At 45.6% G+C, this 25205-nt stretch overlaps 1 protein-coding gene across 1 annotated transcript in view; it reads left to right on the top strand.

Annotated features, from left to right (window-relative positions):
* SEL1L3 (SEL1L family member 3) overlaps positions 1-25205 on the top strand; it is a 110657-nt gene that overhangs the window by 46818 nt on the left and 38634 nt on the right. Inside the window, exons 8-11 of the mRNA XM_069593789.1 lie at positions 89-221; positions 1936-2076; positions 14816-15027; positions 16519-16698. Of these exons, the coding sequence (XP_069449890.1) occupies positions 89-221; positions 1936-2076; positions 14816-15027; positions 16519-16698 (666 nt within the window). The remainder of the gene's footprint in view (positions 1-88; positions 222-1935; positions 2077-14815; positions 15028-16518; positions 16699-25205) is intronic.

Genomic DNA, 25205 nt, shown 5'->3' with positions numbered 1-25205 from the left:
GCTCTCACTGGGAGAAGGAAACCCAGCATAGGTATCCACGGGCATTTGATGACAGTGTTGTTCCTTTCGTTTTCTTGCCCTTTTGCAGATTTTCAATCCCCTCCTTGAGAAGCAACTTTCTCAACAAATCAAGTTATATTACGAAAGGTGTGCAGAAGTTCAAGAAATAGTGTCTGTGTACACATCTACGGTGCAGCAGGGGGACAGGAGACAAGAAGCATGTACGTACTAAACTTAAGGAGAACAAGCTTTAGCTCTCGGCATTTGTATCAACATATTTGGCTTCTTTCTGTGAGTGTGTTAGTCACTCAGTCATGTCTGACTTTTTGCGACCCTATGGATTGGGGCCCACCAGGGATTCTCCAGGCAGGAATACCGGAGTGGATTGCCATTCCCTTCTCCAGGGTATCTTCCTGACCCAGGGATCGAACCGAGGTCTCCCTCATTACAGGTGGATTCTTTACCATCTGAGCCTGAGAAAGCTTCTTCCCCAGGAGGCTGAAATAGAACACATGTGACTTGATCAGTGGGGACAAATATGACCTCACATAGATTGATGCAAATGAAAGTGTGCCTTCTACCTAGATCCCAACAAGACCAACACTCAGCAGGAACCCAAGGCTGCCTCATAGCTTCAAGCAGCTGTAATTTAGTTTAAGAATATAAATGAGAGTGTTTTGAGCCTCAAATTGTATTATTCCCATCCATAATGTGATCTTAGGCCAGTCTAAGAAAATAAAAATGAATTGGAAAATAAATTAATCATTAGAAATGTTTCCCCATCGGTGCACTTTTGTCTTGGGCCATTAATATCTGAATATTAGCTTTCAGAAATGTTGAACAATGGCTTTGTTGTCAGGGGCTGGGTTTTATTTTGTTTTAATCCTTGAAATTGACTCATTCTGGAAGACATTGGTGATTTTTCAACAGAAGGAATGAATTTCAAATAGAGTGTTTTCATGCCTGCCCGTCTCTGCATGGACATCCTTTCATTCATATGGAGGGTGTACCTGTTATAAAACTCGTCTCGTCTTCCAACGTTCCAGCTTGGACCTAGCACTTACAAATTTCTCTGGCTATAGATCTTCTTGCATGGTATGGTGGCACTACAGTTAGTCACATATGTTCCTTCTGGAAGAGAAATTCCTGTGGGACCTTTGCCATCAGCAAAAGCAAATTGAGTATTTCAGTCTCGCCAAGATATCACACCATCCCCAGAGCTGAACTTCCCATTTCAGACCATGGAGGGATAGATGCCTCTTGCACAATACCCCATTCTGATAGGGTTCACATAAAATGGTCTTGGGAAGTGATTAGAGATGATGATAGGTAAGTGTGGAAAGGCAGCACTTCTGCAATTTAATTTAAGAATAGGCTATACTAGTCCCCCAGCTGCCGCTTTCACCGCTGAATCATCCAGAAAATATGATGCTGTCAGAAGAGGGGGAAGATATATAGAATAGTAATATCCCAAACAGGAAAGAAACTGATTTTGATAGCTGATGTAATTTCAGGAGAGATACCCGGAGTCAGAAGGCCGGTCTTGCATGCTGATCTGTGTGGTGGCATTGGGAGGACTTTTCTAACGTCTTCTGCTGCCTTGATTCCCTGGGGTCCCTGGGCTTTGCTCCTCGACTCACACTGCCAACAAAATGGCCTAGATATTGGCCTCTTGGGGACGCATCCGAGGCCAGCTGCTCGTTCTGTAGAATTATTCAACAGCTATCAGCAACTTTGGCACATTTCCCTTGGACGAGGCTTTGAATCTGTGACCTCGAGGCAGAGGCATCGTAGCCAATTTCAAATCCCTGATGTATCCAAACCAATATCTAGTAAGCTTAAGTCTGACGCCTTATTTCTGGTTCATCTTAGAGGAAGGGATTTAGGGAGCAAGCCCTTCCCTCTAACGGTACCTGGGGCTTCCCTTTCCTGTAGGCAACCTCCGAAATTCCTACCTGGACCTGAAACTTAGATATGGGCAGCCCTCGACGTGTAGAGCCTTCCCCTGGGAGAAGGAGCTGAGAGCCAAGCATCGAAGCTTGTTCCAGGCCTTGTTGGAGCTGAGTTTGGTGACAGGTAATTGAGTCCATGCCTTGTCTTTGGACATTGGTTAGAAAGGTCCCTGTTTTTCTGCTTTCTCTCACCTTCTTTAGTGATTTATGCCTCGAAGTTATTTTTAACACTAGTGTTCTAGCTTAATTTCAAATTTAAATTCTGCCCTTGTATGTCCAGCACTCTTGATGTACCTGTGCACATTTGTGACACTAAATAGAAAAAAACTTAAATTTAGGAATCACTTGAGCACGTCTTTATGTAAAGCCAAGGCCAGAAACAAACAGCCGACAGCCAGACCTCACCCCCAGGTGTGGTTACTCTGGCATACACATTGTTGTCAATTTTTAAAAAAAATTAGTTCCGGTTTCTAAAAACATATAAAAATACAAATTTCTAGCTTTTGTCAAAATATCCAAAGATCTGGCGATACTGGGCCTCAGTTCCTGAATGGCAGCGAGCTCAGAGGTGAGTGGTTGGCACAGACGGGTTTTGTCCATCTGCAGCCCCTCCTGCCTCTGGCTGAGCACTTCCTGTCTACCTCCATCATGGATCTCACCTGCCTGGGCCCTTGGGCACTTGAACTTGAGACCCCCTGACTTGAAGTATTTCCAAGCGCCATTCCAGGAGTCTGTGTATATTCCCCAAATGTGGCCAGCTTAAGTCCATTGCCATTATGGTTTGCATCGTAATTAAATACACACTGTTAGACTGAGGGGTCAGGAAACAGTGTCTGTTGGGAAGAGGAGAGAAGCTGGAAGTGTGCAGCCTGGGGAAGGAAATGATAAGGAGGGTGATGAGAACTATTTTAGTGACTAGTGAGAGCCTGTGGTGTTCCTGGGCATACGATCAGACCCTTGAGGCAAGGCAATGCAGAAACTGATTTCTGCTTCGCTTAAGAACTTTCTAAAAATGGGAGCGTCCAGTGGAATAGATTCTCTTTGCAGATAGTGACTCACCCTCACCCCATCTTGAAAGAATTCAAACCATAAAGGATATTTCATCTTTGGTTCATTTGATATTTGCTGAGTGACTGCTCAGTTACTTGGCTAGACTGCAGAGTTAAGTAAAATAATTCAAGATTTCTGCCTGTGAAGGACAGACTTGAAAGCAAAGAAAAATCGTAATGTATTTTTAAAAATAAATGCTATGGGAGTAATCGACAACTGCACAAAGGGAGCGGTCAGTTCTACTTAGAAGTCTAGGGTGTTCAGGGTAGGCTTCCTGGAGGAAGTGACACTGGGATTGATTTTTTTCCTAATTTTATTTACTCATGTTTATTTTTGGCTGTGCTGGGTCTCCGTTGCTGCACACGCTTTTCTCTAGTTGCGGTGATTGGGGGCTAATTTCCAGATGCAGTGTGCAGGCTTCTCCTTCTCAGTGGCTTCTCTTGTTGCAGAGCATGGGCTCTAGAGCACACAGGCTCAGCAGCTGCAGCTCCCAGGCTCTAGAGTGCAGGCTCAGTAGTTGTGGTGCATAGACGCAGTTGCTCCGAGGCTTGTGGAATCTTCCTGGATCAGGGAATAAACCTGCATTGTCAGGTGGATTCTTTACTACTGAGCCACCAGGGGAGCCCCTGGTTCCAGTTTTAACTTAGTACTTTCTAGCTATGTGATCTTAGGCAAGACACTTCATTTCTCTGAGCCTTAGTTTCCTCATCTGCAAAATGGGGATGACAAACAGGAGTCTGTCTCTCCTACTGTTGGTTTAAATGAATTTATACTTAGAGTACTGGCACTTAGTAAACGCTATGTATACAGCATTTCTCAGTCTGGGCACTGCTGACGTTCAGGACTGGATAATTCTTTGTTGTGAAGGCTCTGTCTTGTGCATTATAGGATGATTAGCTTCATTTCTTGGAGAAGGAAATGGCAACCCACTCCAGTGTTCTTGCCTGGAGAATCCCAGGGACGGGGGAGCCTGGTGGGCTGCCGTCTCTGGGGTCGCACAGAGTCGTATATGACTGAAGCGACTTAGCAGCAGCAGCAGCTGCTGCATTTCTGATCTCTGCCCAGTAGATATCAGTGGCATTCTGTCTCCTCCCATGCCCCTGCACCCCCTCAAGTGTAACAACCAAAAATATCTCTAGACATTGCCAAGTGTCCCCCAGGAGGCCAAACTCCCCCCAGCCGAGAATCACTGCTGCTGTGTACGTGTTAATCTGTTATTACCTGGTCTTCATGGATCTTCTGGGAGATGGTGGAGTTGACCCCCCGAGTTGGGTGAACAGAAGGAGATGAATGTTGGAAGGTGTAGGCTAAATGGACGAAGACAACATCCACCTGAAAACTAGTTTCATGAGATTTTGGATATGCTTAAATATAGTTTTGCTGATTGGGAGCAGGAATGAATCATTTTTCACAAAACATTCTTTTTAAAGCAAATACTCTCAATAAAGAATGTTTTTGTGTTATTTTTACAGCTCAGAAGTTTCGTTTAAAGAATGTGGAATGATTTTATTCTCCGTGGAGGCCTAGAAAGGGAGCTTATTAAAAACCCAAATCATGAGCCCCCGAACCTTGAGACTCGATGGGCTGTGGTGCTGGGGAGCTGCCACGTGGCAGCACAAAAACGCATGCAGCTGCCCCGTGCCTGGGGGGAGATGGGCCGCGAAGCTGGGTTTGCCGCTTCGAGGCTCACTGCTGGTGCCCAGCCAGCCAGGTGGGCCCTGCTGGTGCCAAGTCTGCTCACATCAGCACCAGTGAGCATACCCTGAGGGGCCTCTGCCTCCCCAGGCACGGGACCACCTGCATCCCGCCTCTCCCTGCCACTTCCTGAGGTGCAGGAGCAGGTGGGTCAGGGATGGGGGCAGACAGGGTAGGCAAATCTCCAGAACCAGCCTCAGACCCCCGTTCTGTCAGCCCCTGTATGTCTAGTTTGCATTGTCCCATCTGTGGGAACTGGGAGCCGTCTGCAGAGGCAGGGCCTACACTCCTCGTTAAAATTCATCTCTGCCTGGCACACTGCCCTTACTTGGGGCAGTCATAGTTAACCAGATATTCTGCCTGCCTAATCCTAGAGAGAGACTGGTGTCGCACATCATGCCCAGTTTCTAACAATCCTGAGACAATTAAGAAAATTTGATTTTGTAAGTTGAGGGTAAAAAAAATAATAATTAAATATTATTTAGATATCTTTAATCTGGCGCTATAGAAAGAAGAGTAGTCAGACTGGTGTGACTGTTTCTCTTCCCACGTCCTCACATACCTTTTCTCCCAAGTTTGTCCTGCTGTGGGTGTCTAGCTGGCTTTGGAGTGCTTTGGACAACTCCAGTCAACAGGACCTATGTTTGTATCATGTCTTCAGCTGTCAGCCTGAGCTGTTTCGTTCTGTTGACTAATAGACTTTTCTAGAATACCCTCATCAGATTGCATTTCTCGTATCTGAGGTAAGCTATAGGAACAGACTCAAGGATCAGATGTTGGCTGCTCAAAATTCCTGATGTAGGAACCGAGCAGGTGCGGTGGCACAGATAAAGGAATGCAACTGTGTGAATAACTTAAGTCACTTGTATCACAACCTTCCATTCATTCATTCCCTGGACAAGTACTGACCAGTGGCCCCCATGAGCCAGGATAGAACAAAGATGGGGCCATGTTTTGAGTGAGAGTGACTGAGGTCAAATGCAAAGAAAAACATCAGCTCCCACAGTTCCCACAAATAGAATTAATTGGTGGAATTATTTTTTTCCTGGTGTTAAAAAATACATATGACAGCAACAGACAATGGCCTGCAACTTCTCGTTCTTTGTGACGGACTCACCATTTTCTTGGCAGCATTGCCTGACATACACCGCCAACTCCATTGCCAGGCTGCTATACGTGCACACTTCAGATGTGAGTGTGTCCCCCACACCGACACCATACGATTTTAGATGGATCATCACTCCAAAGGAGCCGTGGGAACAGTGCATGGGTACAGAGCTGGGAGTTTGTGCTTCCTCACAATCAGTTGGAGTGTCCTCTGCTTTCTGCCCAGGGAAGTCAGGAGTGGTCACCACCTCCTAGCTGTTCGCAAAAGATTGAGCTCTACTTATCTACTACAGAAAAGAAAGTCAAGTATTTACACTATCACTCTTTAAGGATTGTAATTTTAAAAAACGTTTATGGTAAAATGCACATAATTTAAAATTCCCCATCATCACCATTTTTAAGTGTAAGGGCTTCCCTCGTAGCTCAGTTGGTAGAGAATCTGCCAGCAATGCAGGACATCCAGGTTCAATCCCTGGGTTGGGAAGATTCCCTGGAGAAGGAAATGGCAACCCACTCCAATATTCTTGCCTGGAGAATCCCATGGACAGAGGAGACTGGCAGGCTACAGTCCATGGGGTCATAAGACTCAGACATGACTTAGCGACTAAACCACCACCACCATCAGTAGTGTTAAGTACATTCACATTGTTGCACAAAAGACTCTAGAACTTTCTCATCTTGCAAAACTGAAACTCTGTACTCATTTAGAGGGGCTTCCCTAGTAGCTCAGACAGTAAAGAATATGCCTGCAATGCAGGAGACCTGGGTTTGATCCCTGGGTTGATATGCAGATGACACCACCCTTATGGCAGAAAGTGAAGAGGAACTAAAAAGCCTCTTGATGAAAGTGAAAGAGGAGAGTGAAAAAGTTGGCTTCAAGCTCAACATTCAGAAAATGAAGATCATGGCATCCGGTCCCATCACTTCATGGGAAATAGATGGGGAAACAGCGGAAACAGTGTCAGACTTTATTTTTTTGGGCTCCAAAATCACTGCAGATGGTGACTGCAGCCATGAAATTAAAAGACACTTACTCCTTGGAAGAAAAGTTATGACCAACATAGATAGCATATTCAAAAGCAGAGACATTGCTTTGCCGACTAAGGTCTGTCTAGTCAAGGCTATGGTTTTTCCTGTGATCATGTATGGATGTGAGAGTTGGACTGTGAAGAAGGCTGAGCACCGAAGAAGTGATGCTTTTGAACTGTGGTGTTGGAGAAGACTCTTGAGAATCCCTTGGACTGCAAGGAGATCCAACCGGTCCATTCTGAAGATCAGCCCTGGGATTTCTTTGGAAGGAATGATGCTAAAGCTGAAACTCCAGTACTTTGGCCACCTGATGCGAAAAGTTGACTCATTGGAAAAGACTTGATGCTGGGAGGGATTGGGGGCAGGAGGAGAAGGGGACGACCGAGGATGAGATGGCTGGATGGCATCGCTGACTCGATGGACGTGAGTCTGAGTGAACTCTGGGAGATGGTGATGGACAGGGAGGCCTGGCGTGCTGCGATTCATGGGGTCGCAAAGAGTCGGACACGACTGAGTGACTGAACTGAACTGAACTTGGGAAGATTCCCCTGGAAAAGGGAACGGCAACCTACTCCAGTGCTCTTGTCTGGAGAATTCCATGGACAAAAGAGCCTGGCGGGCTACAGTCCATGGGGTTGCAAAGAGTCAGACATGACTGAGCGACTAACACTTCTAGTATACTCTTTTAGACCACAATTCCCCACCCCGCCCCCTGGTGGCCACCATTCTGCTTTCTTTGCCCATGCATTTGATTCTTCAAGACCACATATGAGTGGAATCATTTAGTATTTGTCCTTGTGTGACTGGCTCATCTCACTTAACATAGAGTCCTCAAGGTTTGCTCATGCTGTACCCATGTCAGAATATCCTTCCTGTTTAAGGCTGAATAATATTCTATTGCATGTCTAGATCACATTTTGTTTATTCATTCATCTGTGGATGGACACTTGGCTTGCTTCCCCCAACCCAATTGCACTATTTTACATAGTGCTGCTTTGAATGTAATGTACAAGTATCTCTTGAGGACTTGGCTTTCAATCCTTTAGGCTGTATACTGAGAAGTGGACTTGCTGGATCATATGATGATTCTACATTTAATCTCTTGAGGAACCATTATCCTGTTTTCCATAAGGGCTGCACCATCTTACAATCCTGTCAACAGTGTACAAGGGTTCCAATTTTTCCGCGTTCTCACCAACACTTGTGATTCTCTGGGGTTTTGATGGTAGCCATTTTCATAGGTGTGAGGTATAATTTGTAATTTATTTGCTAGGGTAAGTCTAGTTTCATAGGAATGAAGAATGCAATACTCTCATAAAGTGATGGTGTCTATGAAAGAGATCCACGGACAGAAAGGTAACTTATGGACCTGAGCCAGAGTCTCCCACGTAAAGCTCATCTCATCCACCTTGAGACACACGTCCTTGATCCTCTGTGTGTCTCCATTACTTGCTTGACTGCAAGCCTGTCCAGGGTGATGTGAGAGGTGTAAGTATCCCACTGACACTTCCAATTACTTCGCAGTGTCTGCAATGATGCTGGACGTGGGTTAGCTGCTTAGCTATCAGCCCTTCTTCCATATGACCTGATGTAGTGCATTTCTGCACCACTCCCCACAGAGAACACATCTCCGCCACCTGTGCTTCTCAGCTTGCCTGTCTTGCAAGAAGCCTTCAAGTTCCAACTCAGCCTCTTCGCATCATCGTTCCTGTCCCCTTAGGCAGTCTGCGCCATCTCCCCCACCCTCCTTGCCATTGTGTAGGTTTTCTCTTATCAGTACCCATCTTACCAAGTTACAATATTGACTTACCTGTCTAGTTCCACAGCAGCACTCAGATGTCTTCAAATCTAGGCTTTCTTTGAAGACCCTCCGTATTTGTTGAGTCATTAAACGCACTCCAAATTAATAAGTGATCTCATTGTAAGTACTAAAAACATCTTTTGGGGGTATGAGAGAACAGGGAGTTTGAATTCCAGGAGATGCAAGTTCAAAGCCAAGCCATTATAGCAATCCAGACTGATGGAGTCTATGGCTTATTTGCCTTTTCTCTACACTTTTCTGATTTCTCTCACACATTTTTAGTCTGCTTCCCCCTCAGGAGGTGACATCCTGGCTCTGAAAACACTGTCCTGTTTCCCAGGTCAGGCAGAATGCTGTCTCCCAACTCTTGCCTGTCAGCACAAGTAGACCAGAATCCTTCTTAGACTATGCACACGCGTTGCAAAAGAATACCCGAAATACAGCCCTCAGGGTTCTTGCCTCCATATATCTGTAACCTCATTGCTGAGGTAATACAGGTGCCTGGATATGAAACTGCCCGAAGGTTCGTGCAGACCCAACTTGGCACCCATGTACTGAGAACCTCCAAGCATGGCGCTGGGTCCTGGGGCGACTGTAATGAGAAGCACAGACCGACCCACACACTGCTGTCTGCCAAGTGCCAGGGGGTGTGGAGGTGGGAGTCTTCTTACATGGTAACAGCTGATGTGCTAACCTGATATAAAATGCAGCTGTCCCCACTGGTAGTTCCCCCTCTGAAGCAGCAGAGGACTTGTTCCTCACCTCCCGGAGTCAGCATGCCTTTGAGTTACAGATGGCAGTGCTCCTGCGGCACCCAGCTGCGATGCATACAGATGTGGCAGCCAACCCTTCCCGCCGACGGCGTTCCTGGGCCTCTGCTCTGCATCCTCCTTCTCTCGTGTGGTCTGAGAATGCTCCCATGCCGCTCTGTCCTGAAGTGCAGGCTCTGGGGACATCCGACCAAGACCCCATGTTCAAGACTTCAGGGGGACCATTCTAATTGGCCAACCTCTGTGCTGTTTCCTGGGGAAGCTCCAATTCTCTGGAAAATGGCGCTTGTGAGAGCATGGAATCACCTATTAGCTGTTTCTAATGCTAGGCTGGTAGTATTTCAGTACGCACACCTTTTCATCCTTGAAGAGCTGGCTGCTTCTTTTACTCTCCTCTCACACCTTTCTTGATGGAAACCTTTGAATTCAGAAACCCTTTGAATGGGGCTCTGGAATCAGGGAAGAGAGACGGTGGGAACTGGCTGGTAAGAGGCTGCCGGAATGGCAAAGCCAGGTGAAGGCTCTGGGTCAGAGAAGTGCTCATGGTGGGAAGGAGTGAGGAAGGACACAAAGGCCTAGGTGCAGGGGACTCCCCGGCAGGGAGGGCCAGGGAAGCGAGACAGGTGAGCGGCCAGCACGCCCTCCAGACACATGCCCCGAGGCCAGAACTGGTGACTCCCTTTCTTCTTTTCGTGCCAGACTGGGCACCCCTGAGCCCGTGAGAGCTGGTGACTGTGGCTACAGAGAGGCTGAGTTCTGCCCCAGGGGGTCCTCAGTGGTCCTCAGGGGGAGGCTGGGGTTGAGGCTGGGCTCCCATCCTGGGGCTGATGCCATTTGCATTGTTCCTGCAGGACCACTGCCTGGCTCCTGCCCCAGGCTTCAGAGAGTGGAGTAGGAGACAAGATTCCTCTTCACAATATGCAGAGGGGTGCTGGCTGCACTGATGTCACTCTAGCTTGTTTCTGAAAGGGAAAGTGTTAGTTGCTCAGTCGGGTCTGACTCTTTGCAATCCCAGGGACTGTAGGCCCTCAGACTCCTCGGTCCATGGGGATTCTCCAGGCAAGAATACTGGAGTGGGTTGCCATTCCCTTCTCCAGGGGATCTTCTCAGCCCAGGGATGAAACCCGCATCTCCCACCTTGCGGGCAGATTCTTTACTGTCTGAGCTACCACGGAAGCCCCCAGCTCTTCATATTTTTGCAGTGTTTGTTTGGAGACTAAAATGCAGAGCATGAAAAGGGTAGAAACACAATGGTGTTATTTAGCAATTCCAGGATGCTCTGGAATTTAAGAGCTATGCTTGCTGTTTTTCATTAAAGGGCCCCTATCTTATTTTTTTAATTCAAGAAAGTATACATTATAGTTTTTAAAAAATACACACAGAGAAAGAGACAAAAAGAAGGAGGGAGTGGGGAGAAGAGGAGGGAGGAAGAGAAATGACGTGTATAAAGTCAGAAAATCTACACAGGACAGAAAAGTACAAATAGTTTATTTGGGGGAGAGAAATAAGCCACCTCTTTGAGCCTCAGGAACCCTCTGGGGCTCATCAGATGCAAATGCAAATGAGAGATGTGCTATTAAAAAAAATAACTAGTAAAACTTGGTGAAGATCTTTCCTTTTCTGGTTAAATGATATTTTCTCCTTCCATGTTTTTCCCCTCTTTTCAAACCTCTTTGGATACATTATACCTTTCAGAAGGTTGAAACCAAAAATGACTTTCTTAATGTGCCTTTTCCCCCTCACAAGGAATAAATAAGCCTGCTTTTTTCTCCCAAATTTTCCATCAGATGTGGCTTCAGCTCCTTCAGTAGGCAGCTACCTTCTCGCTTTCTGCTTTTTGCTTCTTTTAATGATGAGCCCACAAATGGTGACCTTATGGTATTGCTGGAAAAAAGAAAAAAGAGCAAAATAAACAATACTGTGCTCCTGGGAAGAGAGTGAGAGTTAATTAACGGTGGTGGTGCCTTTTGTTTCCTTAGCCTCTCGTGTAGGAAGAAAGAAAAATGGGAAAATGGCTCCACTTCTGTTTTGTTTGTTTGTTTTTCATTACTCCATTAATCTCCATAAACAAGGCATGTTTTTTCGTTACAGATCCACTAGAAAAAAAATGCATATGCTAAACCAGATGGGTGAAATTAACAGTCTCATTAAATGTATTTTTAGATAGCCAGTTTTACAATATCACCAGTGACATCAGAGCTTTGATTTTGTGCCACATTTGAAATGCAAACTTTAAAAAATGTGCAAAATGAGCAATTTTCCTTTAGAAGTATTATTATTTTTATTATTATATCCACAAGGGCAGAAAACTGTCTTGATTCTTTTGTAGAGAAAGTACCGATTGGTAATGTTTGGGGGGAGTTAAGAATTTTAATAGGTAAAAGAGATAATGAAGGCTTTTCCACCTGCTTTCATTTCAGTCTGCAAATTGTGTGTGTGTGTGTGTGCATTTGCTGAGGATTGGAACTTTGTGAAGTTTCTCCCTCCTGATTATTATTCTCCAGCAATCCGTGCTTCTGGGACAATCCTGCTAATAATTTCTGGGGTTCTGTGCCAGATGTCAGCAGGGCAAGTGTTTCATTTGGAGCTTCATTTAGTTTGGAGTCTCTTCTCTCCTTTGAGTCCCCAAAGCCTATGTCCGTGGGTACTCAGGCAAAACTCATCATCTTAGTTATGTGTTTGGCAAAGCAGGTAAGGCCAGAATGAATCGTTAACAAAATGGTAATATTGCTTTGCTCTGAGTGTGCACAAAGGGGCATTGGAGATGAGCATGTATTTAAAAGTAAATATATAAGAGCAAGTAGGGGTAGGGTTTATTTTGCAGCTCCAGCTGAGTGCTGCAGTACACACTGAATCACTGCAGTAGGTTCTCACCCTGTCTAATGGTTGGATGGGATGGAATTCTCTCAACTCTGCAGAGGGAAGATTCAAAAGAAGAGCCCCAGACTCCTGGTGGAAAAGGGGGTTATTATTCAGATCCATCCCAACAGATGAGCAGAGGAAAATGTTCAGGGATGTTCATTGGCATGTTGTTGGTTATAGCCAAACCACTGGAAGCAACCCAAGAGGCTAAAAATAGAGAACTGGTTGGAAGAACAACACCGCTATAAAATGCAAAACTATTAAAAGTTTGGGAAGAAGAATAAGCTTCTGACTGCTGTGGACAGGTATTTGTGGTATGCTGTCAATTTCAAAAGAAAGTCGACAGATGAGCATAGGGAACTAGACTTCCTATCTGCAATAACCTACAATGGAAGAGAATCTGAATAAGAATATGTATGAGTCGTTTTGTTCTACAGCTGATACTAACACAATGTTCAACTAATTTCAATAAAAATATTCATAAGGGAAAAAAGTTGGGAGTTTGAATCTATAGGAGCTTTTCAGAAGGAAAATATGTATGTATATAGGCAGATAGATGTGTAATGAATTACTTGTGCTGAGGAAAAGTCTAGAAGTATATACACCAAACTTTCAATAGTTTTCCTTCACAATTAAAGAATGACGGGGAGAGAGGGGACTTTTTATTTTATATAAACCTACATTGTTTGAGTCTTTTTTTTTAATAACAAACAGCTATTTCTTTAGGAGTTAAAAAAAATACAGAAAGATGAGCAAAGTCCGTTTGTTCAGTGAGGTGGTTCTTTCAGCACTTACCTCTTGGCATGGAGAGAGTAAAAGCAGATCCAAGGTGCAGCCTCTGAACAAGCTGAGGAGGGTGAGGGTGAGGCGTTTCAGGAGCCAGGAGACAGGACTACCTTAGCGCTGAGGGGAGGTGGTGGGCGGGTACCTTTCCCACAGCTTAGCGAGTGAAGGCATGTGCCTCCCTGACAGGGGCAGTCAGCTGCCTATGTGCTCAAAGGGATAGGCACCAGCTCATAATCAATGGCGTGGGGCTCACAGTTTCATCCGTTGGATTCCGCTGGCTTCTGTGATGCCAAGGCAGAGGCATCAACCTCTGCCAATGACCTCCCCTTCAATCCAATCTCAGATCCTCCAGAGAGAGGTTTCCCACGTTGGAAACTTATCTCTGTTCATGCCTTTTGTGAATTTTTTGTGAAAGTCGCTCAGCCATGTCTGTTTGCAACCCCATGGACTATATAGTCAATGGAATTCTCCAAGCCAGAATACTGGAGTGGGTGGCCTTTCCCTTCTCCAGGGGATCTTCCCAGCCCAGGGGTCGAACCCAGGTCTCCCACATTGCTCTGAAGGAGTGCTGATAGAATGAGTCTCTCGTTGCCTCCTGGAAGTTGTTAGTAACATTTTAATGTGGGATAGATTGAAGAAGCTCAAAGAAAACTGTTGGACGTAATTCTTAGGGGAGAAAATTTTCGCTTTAAATAAGTTGACTGCATCTCTTTAAATGGAAATAGTACCTGTGCAATCCTATGTGGCTTTTTGTAACATAGCATCTAGTAGGTACACAGAGTAGAACTGCAAACATTTGCTGGCTGATTAATAAACGAGAGATGAATAATGTAGATAGACTTTAAAGGACTGTGACAGATTATAAGGCCTTACAACTTGCCCGTTTGGACTTAGTTTATCAATTTATGGGAGGATTAGGTGAAAGGAAGTGCCATAGCTTAAAGCGATTGTATAGGGAGGTCTCTACCCATGGTAGTAAGGTACTTAAGACACCTGGTTGCCTATTATCAGGAAGAAGCTGGAGCGCAGTGAATAGGACTCTTTTTCTGTGACCTACCAAGCTGGAGTCTAAGCGTGGCTCATCCATTTGCCAGCTTTTGTAACTTAAGACAAGTTAGTTGACTTCTGTAGACTTCAATCTCCTCATCCGAAAAATTAAGACCCTAATAATAGTACCTCCTAAAATTGTTTGAATTACATGATATAATTTGCATAAGGCACTCAACCCAGTATTGGGCATTTCATAAGCCTCCAATAAAAGTTGACATTCTTTTTGTTGTATTTAGAAACCCACAAGGAAAACCGGAGGCAAAAGATGATAAGAAGGCATCTCAAAATAAGATTCTTGTGCTCAACTTTTTACAGAAGCACCTAGAATCTATTTCTGAGATAAAACACACTCTCCTTCAGAGTTTTAGAGGGAAAAAAAAATCTCCCTGGCAGTTTCGATGGTCCTAACTTGGTGTGAGTTACACTGAGTAGATTATTCTCTTGAGGCGTTCTCTCAGCTATAGAAAGCACATCCTTTCCCCCAGGATACTAGGCTGTCATTTAGTGCCAAAGGAAAAGCTATTTACAGAATGACACTCTGGCATCCCCAACGGGTTTGATTTACTTCCCCGGAAGGTGGTATATTTCAAGGCACTGCAGGACCAGCAATATTAATAACTCAGGTGATTTAATTGGCTCTTCCCAATTCTTTTTAAAGCCATGTCGATCCCATGGTAGTTAATTGTGTGTGCTGTGAATTGTGTTATTTACAGTGCCGAGGAACCAAAATGAATCTGTATTAGACATCGGTGGGCGGATATTCGAGAAGGCTGTAAAGAGACTCTCCAGTGTTGATGGCCTTCACCAAATTAGCTCCATCGTCCCCTTTCTGATGGATGCCAGCTGCTGTGGATACCATAAAGCATCCTACTACCTCGCAGTCTTTTATGAAACTGGATTAACTGTACCTCGGGATCAGCTGCAGGTAGAGTATTTCATGCGTCACAGGAATATCCGTCACCTAGATTGTATTTGCAGGGTAAGGCCCTCGTGCCCGAGGTGGAACTGGACATGTTCATGCTCCCTGGAGTCCTTTAAAATCTTTACACTCAAGAAAAACAGCTTAGGGCTGTGTTAAATACAGGATCTTCTGCTGGCAGTGAGTGAAGAAGTGCACTTTATCCATTTCTGGACACAGCATGGGGATATGATTGATATACTAAGGAATAGTTTGTGCAGGGCTTATCAAAATCCTAGTCCTTCAAGAACAGGTGCCTCTTACCCAATTCTTGTAACTATTCTGGCTGTGGGCCCATCATTCCATATGACTTTTTAGCTTAGTGGAATCATTTAGACCTCTAAGCAAACAATTGTCACATTCAGCCTTCTACCATTAAAACAGGAGAAGGAAATGGCAACCCACTCCAGTATTCTTGCCTGGAGAATTCCATGGACAGAAGAGCCTGGAGGGCTACAGTCTATGGGGTGACAAAGAGTCAGACATGACTGAGTGAATTGCTCACATTAAAACAAAAGCCATACTAAACTGTTTTGTTTATGGTGTTGAATCCAAATTTCTTATGCAACTTGCTTAACATCCGGAGTTGCATTTTTATAAGTGTTGCTAAATAATCCCTGATCACATAGTTTTTGTATTTGCACCCAGGATTGTTTATCCTGGATTTGAAGAGACTCAGACTGTTCACACCCTCCCAGGTGGCTCCGCGTTTCTTTCACTTGATTCCTTTGTGTGCGCCTCTGGCCGTAGCAGCTCATGACTGATGGCATGCTTTCCTAAGTCCCTGAGGCAGTCCCCATCCAAGTGTATAGAGGGGAAGACTTGAGCCCTGTTTCTGCCACAAAACGACTGATTGACCAAAGGCATATGACTTCAACTCTCTGAGCCTCTGTTTCCTTAACTCTGAAATGAGGTGGTTGGACCAGTCTATCTCTAAGGACACTACCATTCTGAGATTGTGAGGTTGGAACGCGGCCCACCATTCAGATCCTCTGACCACAGATGATGTAGCTGAAGTGGGCCAGCATCCTTAGAACAGTTGGTGGATACACGAAGAGAAGCTGTGAGATAAGTCAGGGGAAGACCCTGTCTTCACTGCGAGAACAAAGGAATTTTCAGCTATTAGACAGTAAGGACAGATAATCATGAGAAAGCTCTTGTGGCTTTTCTGAAGTTTTTCGTGTTTTTTGTTTTGTTTTTTGGCCATGCAGTGTGGCACGCAGAATCTTAGTTCCCCAACCAGGGATAGAGCCCATGCAACCTGCTTTGGGAGTACAGAGTCTTAACCACTGGGCCACCAGGGAAGTCCTATCTAAAGTTTTTCTTAAAAGGTGTATTAACTTCTTTCCAGAATGACTAAGTTCATATTATAGGGGTGGGTCCAGATGACCTTTCTGTGTTAGAATTTCACCACCCTTTTCTATAGTCTTGTGAACACTGTCCGTTTCTTTCTAACAGGGCATGTTGTACAGTTTGGTTGGAGGCCAGGGCAGTGAGAGACTGTCTTCGATGAATCTTGGGTACAAGCATTACCAGGGTATTGATAACTACCCCCTGGACTGGGAGTTGTCCTATGCCTACTACAGCAACATCGCCACCAAGACACCTCTTGACCAGCACACACTACAAGGAGATCAGGTACAGGAGAGAAATGGGTAGGAGTGGTTATGGCCCTGCTTGCTAGGGCTTCCTGAGCAATTTTATGAAGTATCTGCCTCAGCGGCTGGTTTATTCACTGGCCTTCAGAGTGCAAGCATAATCCCATGCAGAGAGAAGCCCTCTCACAATCTCTAATTCATATTTCCTCACTGTGCTCTCAGGCTGAACGCAGGGACCACCCTACATCTGTGCATGAAGAACTTTCCATGAGTGGGAAGACTGGTATGGGGAGGGGAGATACAGCCCTGGACAGACTTTGATTTTGAAAACCATGTGCACCAGAAAGAGAGACATTTTGTCTTGGCTCCAAAATCATGTGACTTGGCAGGATCTGGAGATGTCAGGGGAGATTGAGTCAAATTAAGCGGGGGCAGTTAGCCAAGGGCTGCTATCAACACATCACAAGCAGCAGAGTTACAGAGTCTACATATAAGAAAGCTCCATCCCTCCCTATGTTCCTGCTGCCCAGCACCTCGAGAAGCATCTGCCCGTCACAGGAGCCACAGGGCTCCAGGTGACTGACAGCAGGCAGTCCATCCTGGATTAAGGACTGGATGAGGGGCACTGACTCCAGCCTCTCATTTTGCAGGCTCACCTATCTTTTTGACTCATTAGGCAAAGAAACCAGTGGCTAATATCTGCCTTCAAAACATGATGTGTTACACTGGACCAACTGATGGTTTGTTTCAGGAACTGCGAATAAAAGGCTATAGGTAAAGGTGATGCGTGCATGCACTGTCTATTCAGTCATGTCCGACTCTTTGCGACCTTATGGACTGTAGCCCGCCAGGCTCCCCTGTCCATGCGATTCTGCAGGCAAGAGTATCGCAGTGGGTTGCCATGCCCTCCTCCAGGGGATCTTCTTGACCGAGGGATCAAACCCATATCTCTACATCCCCTGCACTGGCAGGCAGGTTCTTTACCACCAGTGCCACCGGGGAAGCCCAAGTGAAGGTGACGGTGTAAGAATAAAAAGAAAGCTGCCTTTAAATGATGTAGATTTGCATCCAGCAGGAGTAGACTGTGACGTGGTTGGCCTCTCAGCTTGTATTTTTCATAGCCTTTAAGCTAGTTAAGTTGAGAAATGCGAGTAGACTGTACCAGGAGTTGACGATCTTTTTCTATATAAGGCCAGACAGTAAATATTTTAAGCTCTGATTTTATAGTCACTATTTCAGCTACTCAGCTTCTGCCAAAGATAGTATCTAAACCACTGGGGTGCCTGGGTTTGTGCAACCAGGGACAGTAGGTTGCTGTGTGGTCAGATTTGTCTCTGGTTGAAGCCATAAGCTCTTGATTTTCACCTTATGCTTGGTGAGCCTGGGGGATGGGTCAGGCTTGTGGAATCTTAGACAGAGCAGGCTAACTGGGAACCAGACCACTTACTGTTCCCCGTGCTGCTCCTGTATTACATTTAGAAACCCCCAGTGCAGGAAACGTGTGCTTCGATGATTGGGAATGAATGGTTTCTGGAAAAGAAACCTGCAGTGGCCACTGCAGAGTTATGAAATAAATGACTCAGAGATACATGTTGTCAGTGAACATTAAACATGAATCAAGCTATAAAGCACCCAAAGGCTGTCTGTATAGACATTCTAATTCCTTTAGAAGATAATGATTTCTCCTGAATAGACTTGTATTCTCTCAGCATACATAGGCTATGGGCAAAATTTGACCTCAGTTTGACAGGAATGTTTTAATTTATTCATTTATAAAGTTTTTAAAGAATTATTCTGGAAACACATTCATAAAAACATTAGACCACCAAATTATATTGTTATTGTTCTGCTAAGCTTGAATGTGTTAATAATGTCCTGTACGTATACACTTTTAGGAATTCTAATGCAGCATAAATGAGCAAGGGGAGATGGTATGTTGCTAACAAGCTCCTTTTCTTTTGAAGATTTGGCCCATGAAGTGTTATGATTATGAAAGAAAATGTTTAATTGGTCAGAACCAGAGAAGATGAATAGAGAAGATCCATCTTGCAGCTGGAAAGTCGTATGATTAAGAATCATAGATACGAATTATACAGTCAGTTGTATCATAGCTCATTTTCTCAAGAGTGTGTAATTAATGGCTTCTTGAGAATTTTAGCAGGTGTCATACGTCAATTTAAATATCCTTTTGTTGAGAGATCTATTAATTCACTGGCAGCACACAACAAGGGGCTTCTCAGGTGCCACAGTGGTAAAGGATCCTCCTGCTGATGCAGGAGACACAAGAGACAAGGGTTCAGTCCCTGGGTCGGGAAGATCCCCGGAGAAGGAAATGGCAACCCACCCCAGGATCCTTGCCTGGAAAACTCCATGGACAGAGGAGCCCGGCAGGCCACAGTCCATGGGGCCACAGAGAGTCAGACATGACCGAGCACACCCACACACAGCAGATAAAAAATGAAGAGATCTGGAAAGCCAGACCTCTAAGTAACAAACCAGAGATCCATCAGTGACTTCGTTCTTGATTCTTATTCCGTTTTCTATGTAACCTATGGTTCCCATCACTTCTGTGTTAGCAATCTCTCTTCATGTCACTCATATATGATTTAGAGGGACTCTACTTCAGGTCAAAGAGAAAGAAGACACTAATTGCTTTTTGGCTTGTTTTTGTGGCTTAATCACAAATGAGTTCCTATCATCCGTTTCGCCCTTCAGAATGTGCTCTTCTGAAAGGTTTGGTCCTCAGCCTTTTGTGTCTACACCTTCTAGAGGGGTCTCACACATCCCTCCCTCCACATACTGATGACACAAAAATCTGACTCTCAGGCTGAGCTCTTTCTTACAAACCCCCATCTGCAAAAATAACCTATCACAAAGGCAACACATTCTTGCCTCCTCTCCATTCCCCCCAAACTCCTCAACCCATGACACCCCTGTCCGTGCCAGGAACTGGGGAGTCACCTTCAATCCCCCCATCACCTTACCTGGGGTTATAATCCCCCCATCATCCTAGCTGGGGTTATAATCCCCCCGTCATCCTAGCTGGGGTTATAATCCCCCCATCATCCTAGCTGAGGTTATAATCCCCAGCAGCTTTACACGCCAACTTCTCTCTGCTCCCACTCCCATCCAATATACAGCCGCAGCCTACAACTGTCCTTTACATCTCTCCACTGAGCAGCTATGATGGCCTCCTTTTATGGACTGAGTATGGCATGAATTGACCGCTAAGTGCATAGACTGAAGCCCTCCCGCCCAGTACCTCAGAATAGGGCCCTACATTAAGGAGACAGAACCTTTGAAGAGAGGAAAACGTTCAGTCATGAGTAGCCCTCATCCAGCATGACTGGTATCCTTACAAGAAGAGGAGGTTAGGATGAAACAGAGGGGGACCATGTGACAACACAAGTTAGGGAAAAGGGGCCTCAGAAGGAACTAGACCAGGACTTCCCTGGCAGACTCCGAGCTGCCAATGCGGAGGGCGTGGGACTGACCCCTGGTCCAGGAACGAAGATCCCACATGCCACGTGGCCAGAACAAACAAAAGAATGACGCCTGCCAGCCTCTTGATCATGGACTGCCAGCCCCCAGAAGCACGAGGAAGTTGGTTTCCATGGTTTAAGCTGTGCCATCTGTGGCTTTTTCTTATGGCAACAGCTCTGGCAAATACATTTACCCCCTAACTGGCCTTTCTGCCACCAGTTTTGTCCATTTCCGTGTTCTTCCCATGGAGGCCAGAGGGGGCTGACGACAGGGGAGGTTCTCAACCTGGCTGCACCTCAGAGTCTCGTGGGGGATCAGAGAACACCTCTGCGCTGGCTCCACCCCGCAGTCTCATCAAATTGACAGGGCGGGGTCCAGGCGTATAGTATGGGTATATACGTCTACGTGCATGTGTGTATTTAAAACTTCTTCAGATGGTAGTAACGTGCAGTCAGGGCTGAGAAATACTGACCCGGAAGCACCAAGTCCAGCTCATCGCTTGGCACAGGAGTCGATCCTTGATCAGGTTTCTCTCTGCTTCTCCGGTCTCAGCTCTCAGCAGTCCCTGCTTGGCTGGCCCACTCTGGAGATGCCAAGCTTTCAGTCACATCAGGCTGTCCATACTTCCTGACCCTGCCGGGTTTCCTCTGTCTGGCTTGCTTTCTCTATGCCCACCCCTCCTTTTCCCATCTGCTGACCCTTCCTCCTCCTGGGACACTGGGCTCAGACATCACCTTCTCCTTGGATGTCCCCTTTGCCCTGCACCTGGGCACCCAGGCACATCCGTGCCCTCACTCAATGATGGGTGCTGAGTACAGGATCTGAGGACTGGCTGTACCAGTAGACTGGGAGCCCCCCAAGACAAACACTCCGTCTGTTCACGTTGGTGATCCCAATGCCCAGCACTGTGCTTGAAATTTAGATGGCACTCACTGTTGACTGACAGGATGGAATGCAGAGTAACCAGAAATGGACACAAAGTGATAGCCGTGTTTTGTTGACTCTCTGGTACTTTTTCATGTGACCAGTGATCATTGTCGACAGCAAGCACCTAGGCACTTGGCTTTCAACTCTACCTCCCTTGCAGTCGACACCCCTTCTCCCTATTTGGGGAATCTTGAGTACTTGCTTCTGTGTCTACATTTTTGCACTTGATATTCCTCCATTCTTACTTTTAAAATCCCTAAAATGTTAAATGTCAACAAAGAACACTTAGATTCCCCGCATTGGAAGCCAAACATTGTAGTTGATTTTAAACACCCTAAGATCTGGGTTCCTCCCGGTGGCTCCTCCAGACCCTGAAGGAAGTGGTGGTTTAGGTGTAGACTCAAATTGCCCTGCTGCTGAGTTCCCGGGAGTGCTGGCTGAACCATTCTATTTCACGACTTCAGAGAACATAGATGCTCTGGGAAATGGGGGCCCGCTAAGAGCATTTGCTTCCCAGGTTCAAAGTCCACTAAGTCCTTCACCCTCCTTACCCCTCCCTGATCTCTGCTCCGTCCTGCCTGTCTAGTGATTAATGGCAGACAGCTGGCATGATGTAGCCTGCAGGTGAGCAGAGAGAAAGGTGGCAAAGCCTATGAAGAGTCTAGGGACAGTGTGGAGACTTCTCTGATGCTGGGTCCAAGGACGTATGAAGATTGCAGAGTCTCTGGACACCAGACCTCCTCTCACCTGGTCAGCAGGTCTTAACCCTGCAGTATAGGCTGTGAACTGCTCATCCTAGAGGCCTTGATTTTATAACACAGCAACAAAAAGAACCCTTCCCCGACAGAAGCTACAGAAGATCCCAGAACTAGCCAGTCTGGACTCTTGCCAGCATCTCCCCAGCTCTGCCCCCAACACTCACCCCCACCGGTCTTTCTCCACACCATAGCTTCATCCAGGATCGGTCACTTTCCCATCTGAAGCATCATTCCTTGTTCTCAAAATGTTTGATGGATGAACAGTCCGACACTACCCCCTTTTAGGGATTGTTCTTTCATCAGATGTCTTTGTAGATGGTTGACTTTCACAGAGGGCCTGGGTGTGTGGCTCTGACTGGTGCTGGTTGCCACTGTGGGGACCCCAGAGCTGTAAAGATGTGACCACCAGCCTGGGTGCGGCAGGCAGTTGAGGTGTAGCTTCAAGGCCAGTTTGCCTGGATTCAGGTCCCAGGTCTGCTGTTCATAGGGTGTGAAATCTTGGATAATTCCACCCACTTCTCTGTCTCTGCAGTTTTTCACTAGTAAAGACTGCCATGACATGCTCCACCTCGCAGAGTTGATAGCGTGAATAAATTAATTCATCTGATGTGTGCTGAGTGGAGCCCAACACACAACACGATGCTCTCAGATGTTTCCAGCCCTGACACTCCCTCCTCAGATCTCTCCCTTCCATCTTCAAAAGCATCAAACTCTCAGAAATTCATCCCCACAACGTAAGGCTCTGAGCTGTACAAAACTGCAAACACCAACAGGAGGGCCGATATTCTAAGCTGCTGTCAGCCTTTCACATGTTAGAATGAGTTCAGGACCTAAAACATGAGTTGCCGCTCCAGAGGGCTTCCCGTGTACCAGACGCCCTGCTAAGATCTTCACAAGCAATCTCATTGAGTCCCCCTGCAACTATGTGAGGCCAGTACAGGCATTGTTTCCATTTTACAAACGGGGCAGCTGAGACTCGGAGAAGCCAAAGAACTTGCCCAAACTACAACAAACAACAAGCAGGTAGTAGAGCCTACATTTGAACCCTGAGTGTTTATAACTCTTTGCAAGTGAAGTGAAGTCGCTCAGTCGTGTCCAACTCTTTGCGACCCTGTGGACTGTAGCCCATCAAGCTCCTCCATGGGATTCTCCAGGCAAGAATACTGAAGTGGGTTGCCATTTCCTTCTCCAGGGGACTTTTGCACTTTTAAAAATAATGGCTAGTAGGTAGAGTGCTTTTGATATAGCAGATACCATGCTACACTTCATTTTTATTGATGCAGAAGCTAAGACTCAGATCAATAAAGTCAGTGGCCCAAGGCCTACAGGTAGTTAGTGGCGAGTTAGAATTCATATCCCCTGGGGGTGATGTGAAAGATCTGATGTCACCACTGTGACACTATTAGATGGAATTCGTTGTGTATAAAGGGAGACGATGAACAAGACCCCTATCTGCTTTCTCCCAGAGGCATAAGTCCTTCACAGGGTGGTGAGGCTGGGTGAGGACTATCTCACAGCCAGCTGTCCTGGGTCTGATTCATTAGTTTGAAGAACTTGGGTAAGTTGCTTAACCTTTCTGGGCCTCATTTTCCACATGTGTGAAGTGGGGATATTGACAGGGACTGTCTTATGAGGTGGCAAAGATTCAGTGAGTCAATCTGGACTAAGCAGTCGGTCCCCACACACAGTCCTTGTTGGTGATTATGGTATGTTATTACCGCCAGAGAGTGGCAGAAATACCTAAGAGTATAAATTCTTGCAGCATAGAAACTCTGTCTTCACGTGCTATGTCTTTCATTCAAATATCATAACAAAGTTAAGAAGGAAAAAGCAAAATAAGAAAAAGAAGAAAATCAATCCCAAATCAAATATCCAACTCCCTAGTTGACAAAAAAACCCTTATAGCTGAGAATTATATTATTTGAGCAGCCTGAGCTTCTGCCCAATTCCAGGCTCGTCGCAGATGACAGAGTATCTCCTGAAGTTTGACCTGAAGCGCCTACTTATTGGCCTTGCAGTTAGCGAAGAATGAGATAGAGACCAGTGCCCAGACAGGACTCCAGGGCCTTCCTGCTAGAAGGCGACATTGCTGGGGAGTCTCTCAGAGCCTGTTATTGGAGACAGGTCAACCTGGCTTCCAAGGCCCGCTCTACAACATGACCTTGAGCTCACGGTTTTACCCTGTGAGCCTCAGTTCTTTGCCTATAAATTGAGCACAGTGATGTTTGGGTTTCAGTCCTGTAATGAGGATTAAGTGAAAAAAATGTTTGTTAACCACCCTGCACATGGTTTCAGTCAAAGGTGGCAGCATCATTATTCTACTTGTTGCTATTTGCTGGGTGGTATGTCAAGGTTAGACACCCAACAGGAATTGATACCTGTTGTGTTCTGAGTCCTAGCTCTGTCCCCAAGTCTGCCCTCTACTGCCCCTAAGAGGGACCTCTGGTTGCATGTGGTCACAGTGGATGATGGGGCTGCAGGCTAGAGCTTGTGATTCTGAGTCCTTTTCTCTCTTTTTAATTTTATATTGGAGTATAGTTGATTAACAATGTTGTGATAGTTTCAGGTGAACAGCAAAGGGACTCAGCCATACATATATATGTACCCATTCTCCCCCAAACTCCCCTCCTATTCAGGCTCCCATATAACACTGAGCAGAGTTATCTGTGCTATATAGTAGGACCTTGTTGGTTATCCATTTTAAATACAGCAGTGTGTACATGTCTAAGTCCTTCCCTTCGCTGACAAACAGAGGATCAGAAGGGAAATCAGGCTGAGCTTTTTGTTCTCTAAAGCTGTTTGTTCTTTCTCCCAGCCTCATCCAGAACCAATTTTTTTACCATCTGCTTGTGGCCTTGAAGCCCTTCCCAGGCCCTCTGGCATTAGATAGAGTTCATCATGTATTAAATATAAGGGGAAACTGTGAAACAACAAGACTGTTTTTTGGATAAAGAGCCAAAATTTATACATAAAAATGAGCCTTATTTTCTTCAAAGGAGGCAGATACCTGGGAGGCTGTTTGCAAATTTGAAGCATTTTGTGAACTTTCCCCTTGGGTTCCTCCTTAGAGCCTCTTGTGCATCCTTGTGCATACACTCAAAAAGTTAATATGCCCTTTTCTTTTCAGACCAGATTTCATTTTTGGAAATAGCCAAAAGATATTGGAGGCCGAGCCTGCTAAATAAAAAGGGCTAGTCATGCAGGATAATAATAAAACATAATAATAAGATTATACTTAAAATTCATTGATTTACCTTTTTTGACGCCTTGTATAATCTGGCCCTAAAACTGATGGCACAGAGGTGGACTTCTGAACTAGCTTGAGCAAAGGAAGAGAAAGTGGAGTAAGTTTCATCTTCCCAAGGCAAATGCTTTGATA

This window comes from Ovis canadensis, chromosome 6 (assembly GCF_042477335.2).
Source record: "Ovis canadensis isolate MfBH-ARS-UI-01 breed Bighorn chromosome 6, ARS-UI_OviCan_v2, whole genome shotgun sequence".
Classification (NCBI taxonomy): domain Eukaryota; kingdom Metazoa; phylum Chordata; class Mammalia; order Artiodactyla; family Bovidae; genus Ovis; species Ovis canadensis.
Note: the sequence above shows the minus strand (reverse complement) of the source record. Positions and strands in the feature narration are given on the sequence as shown.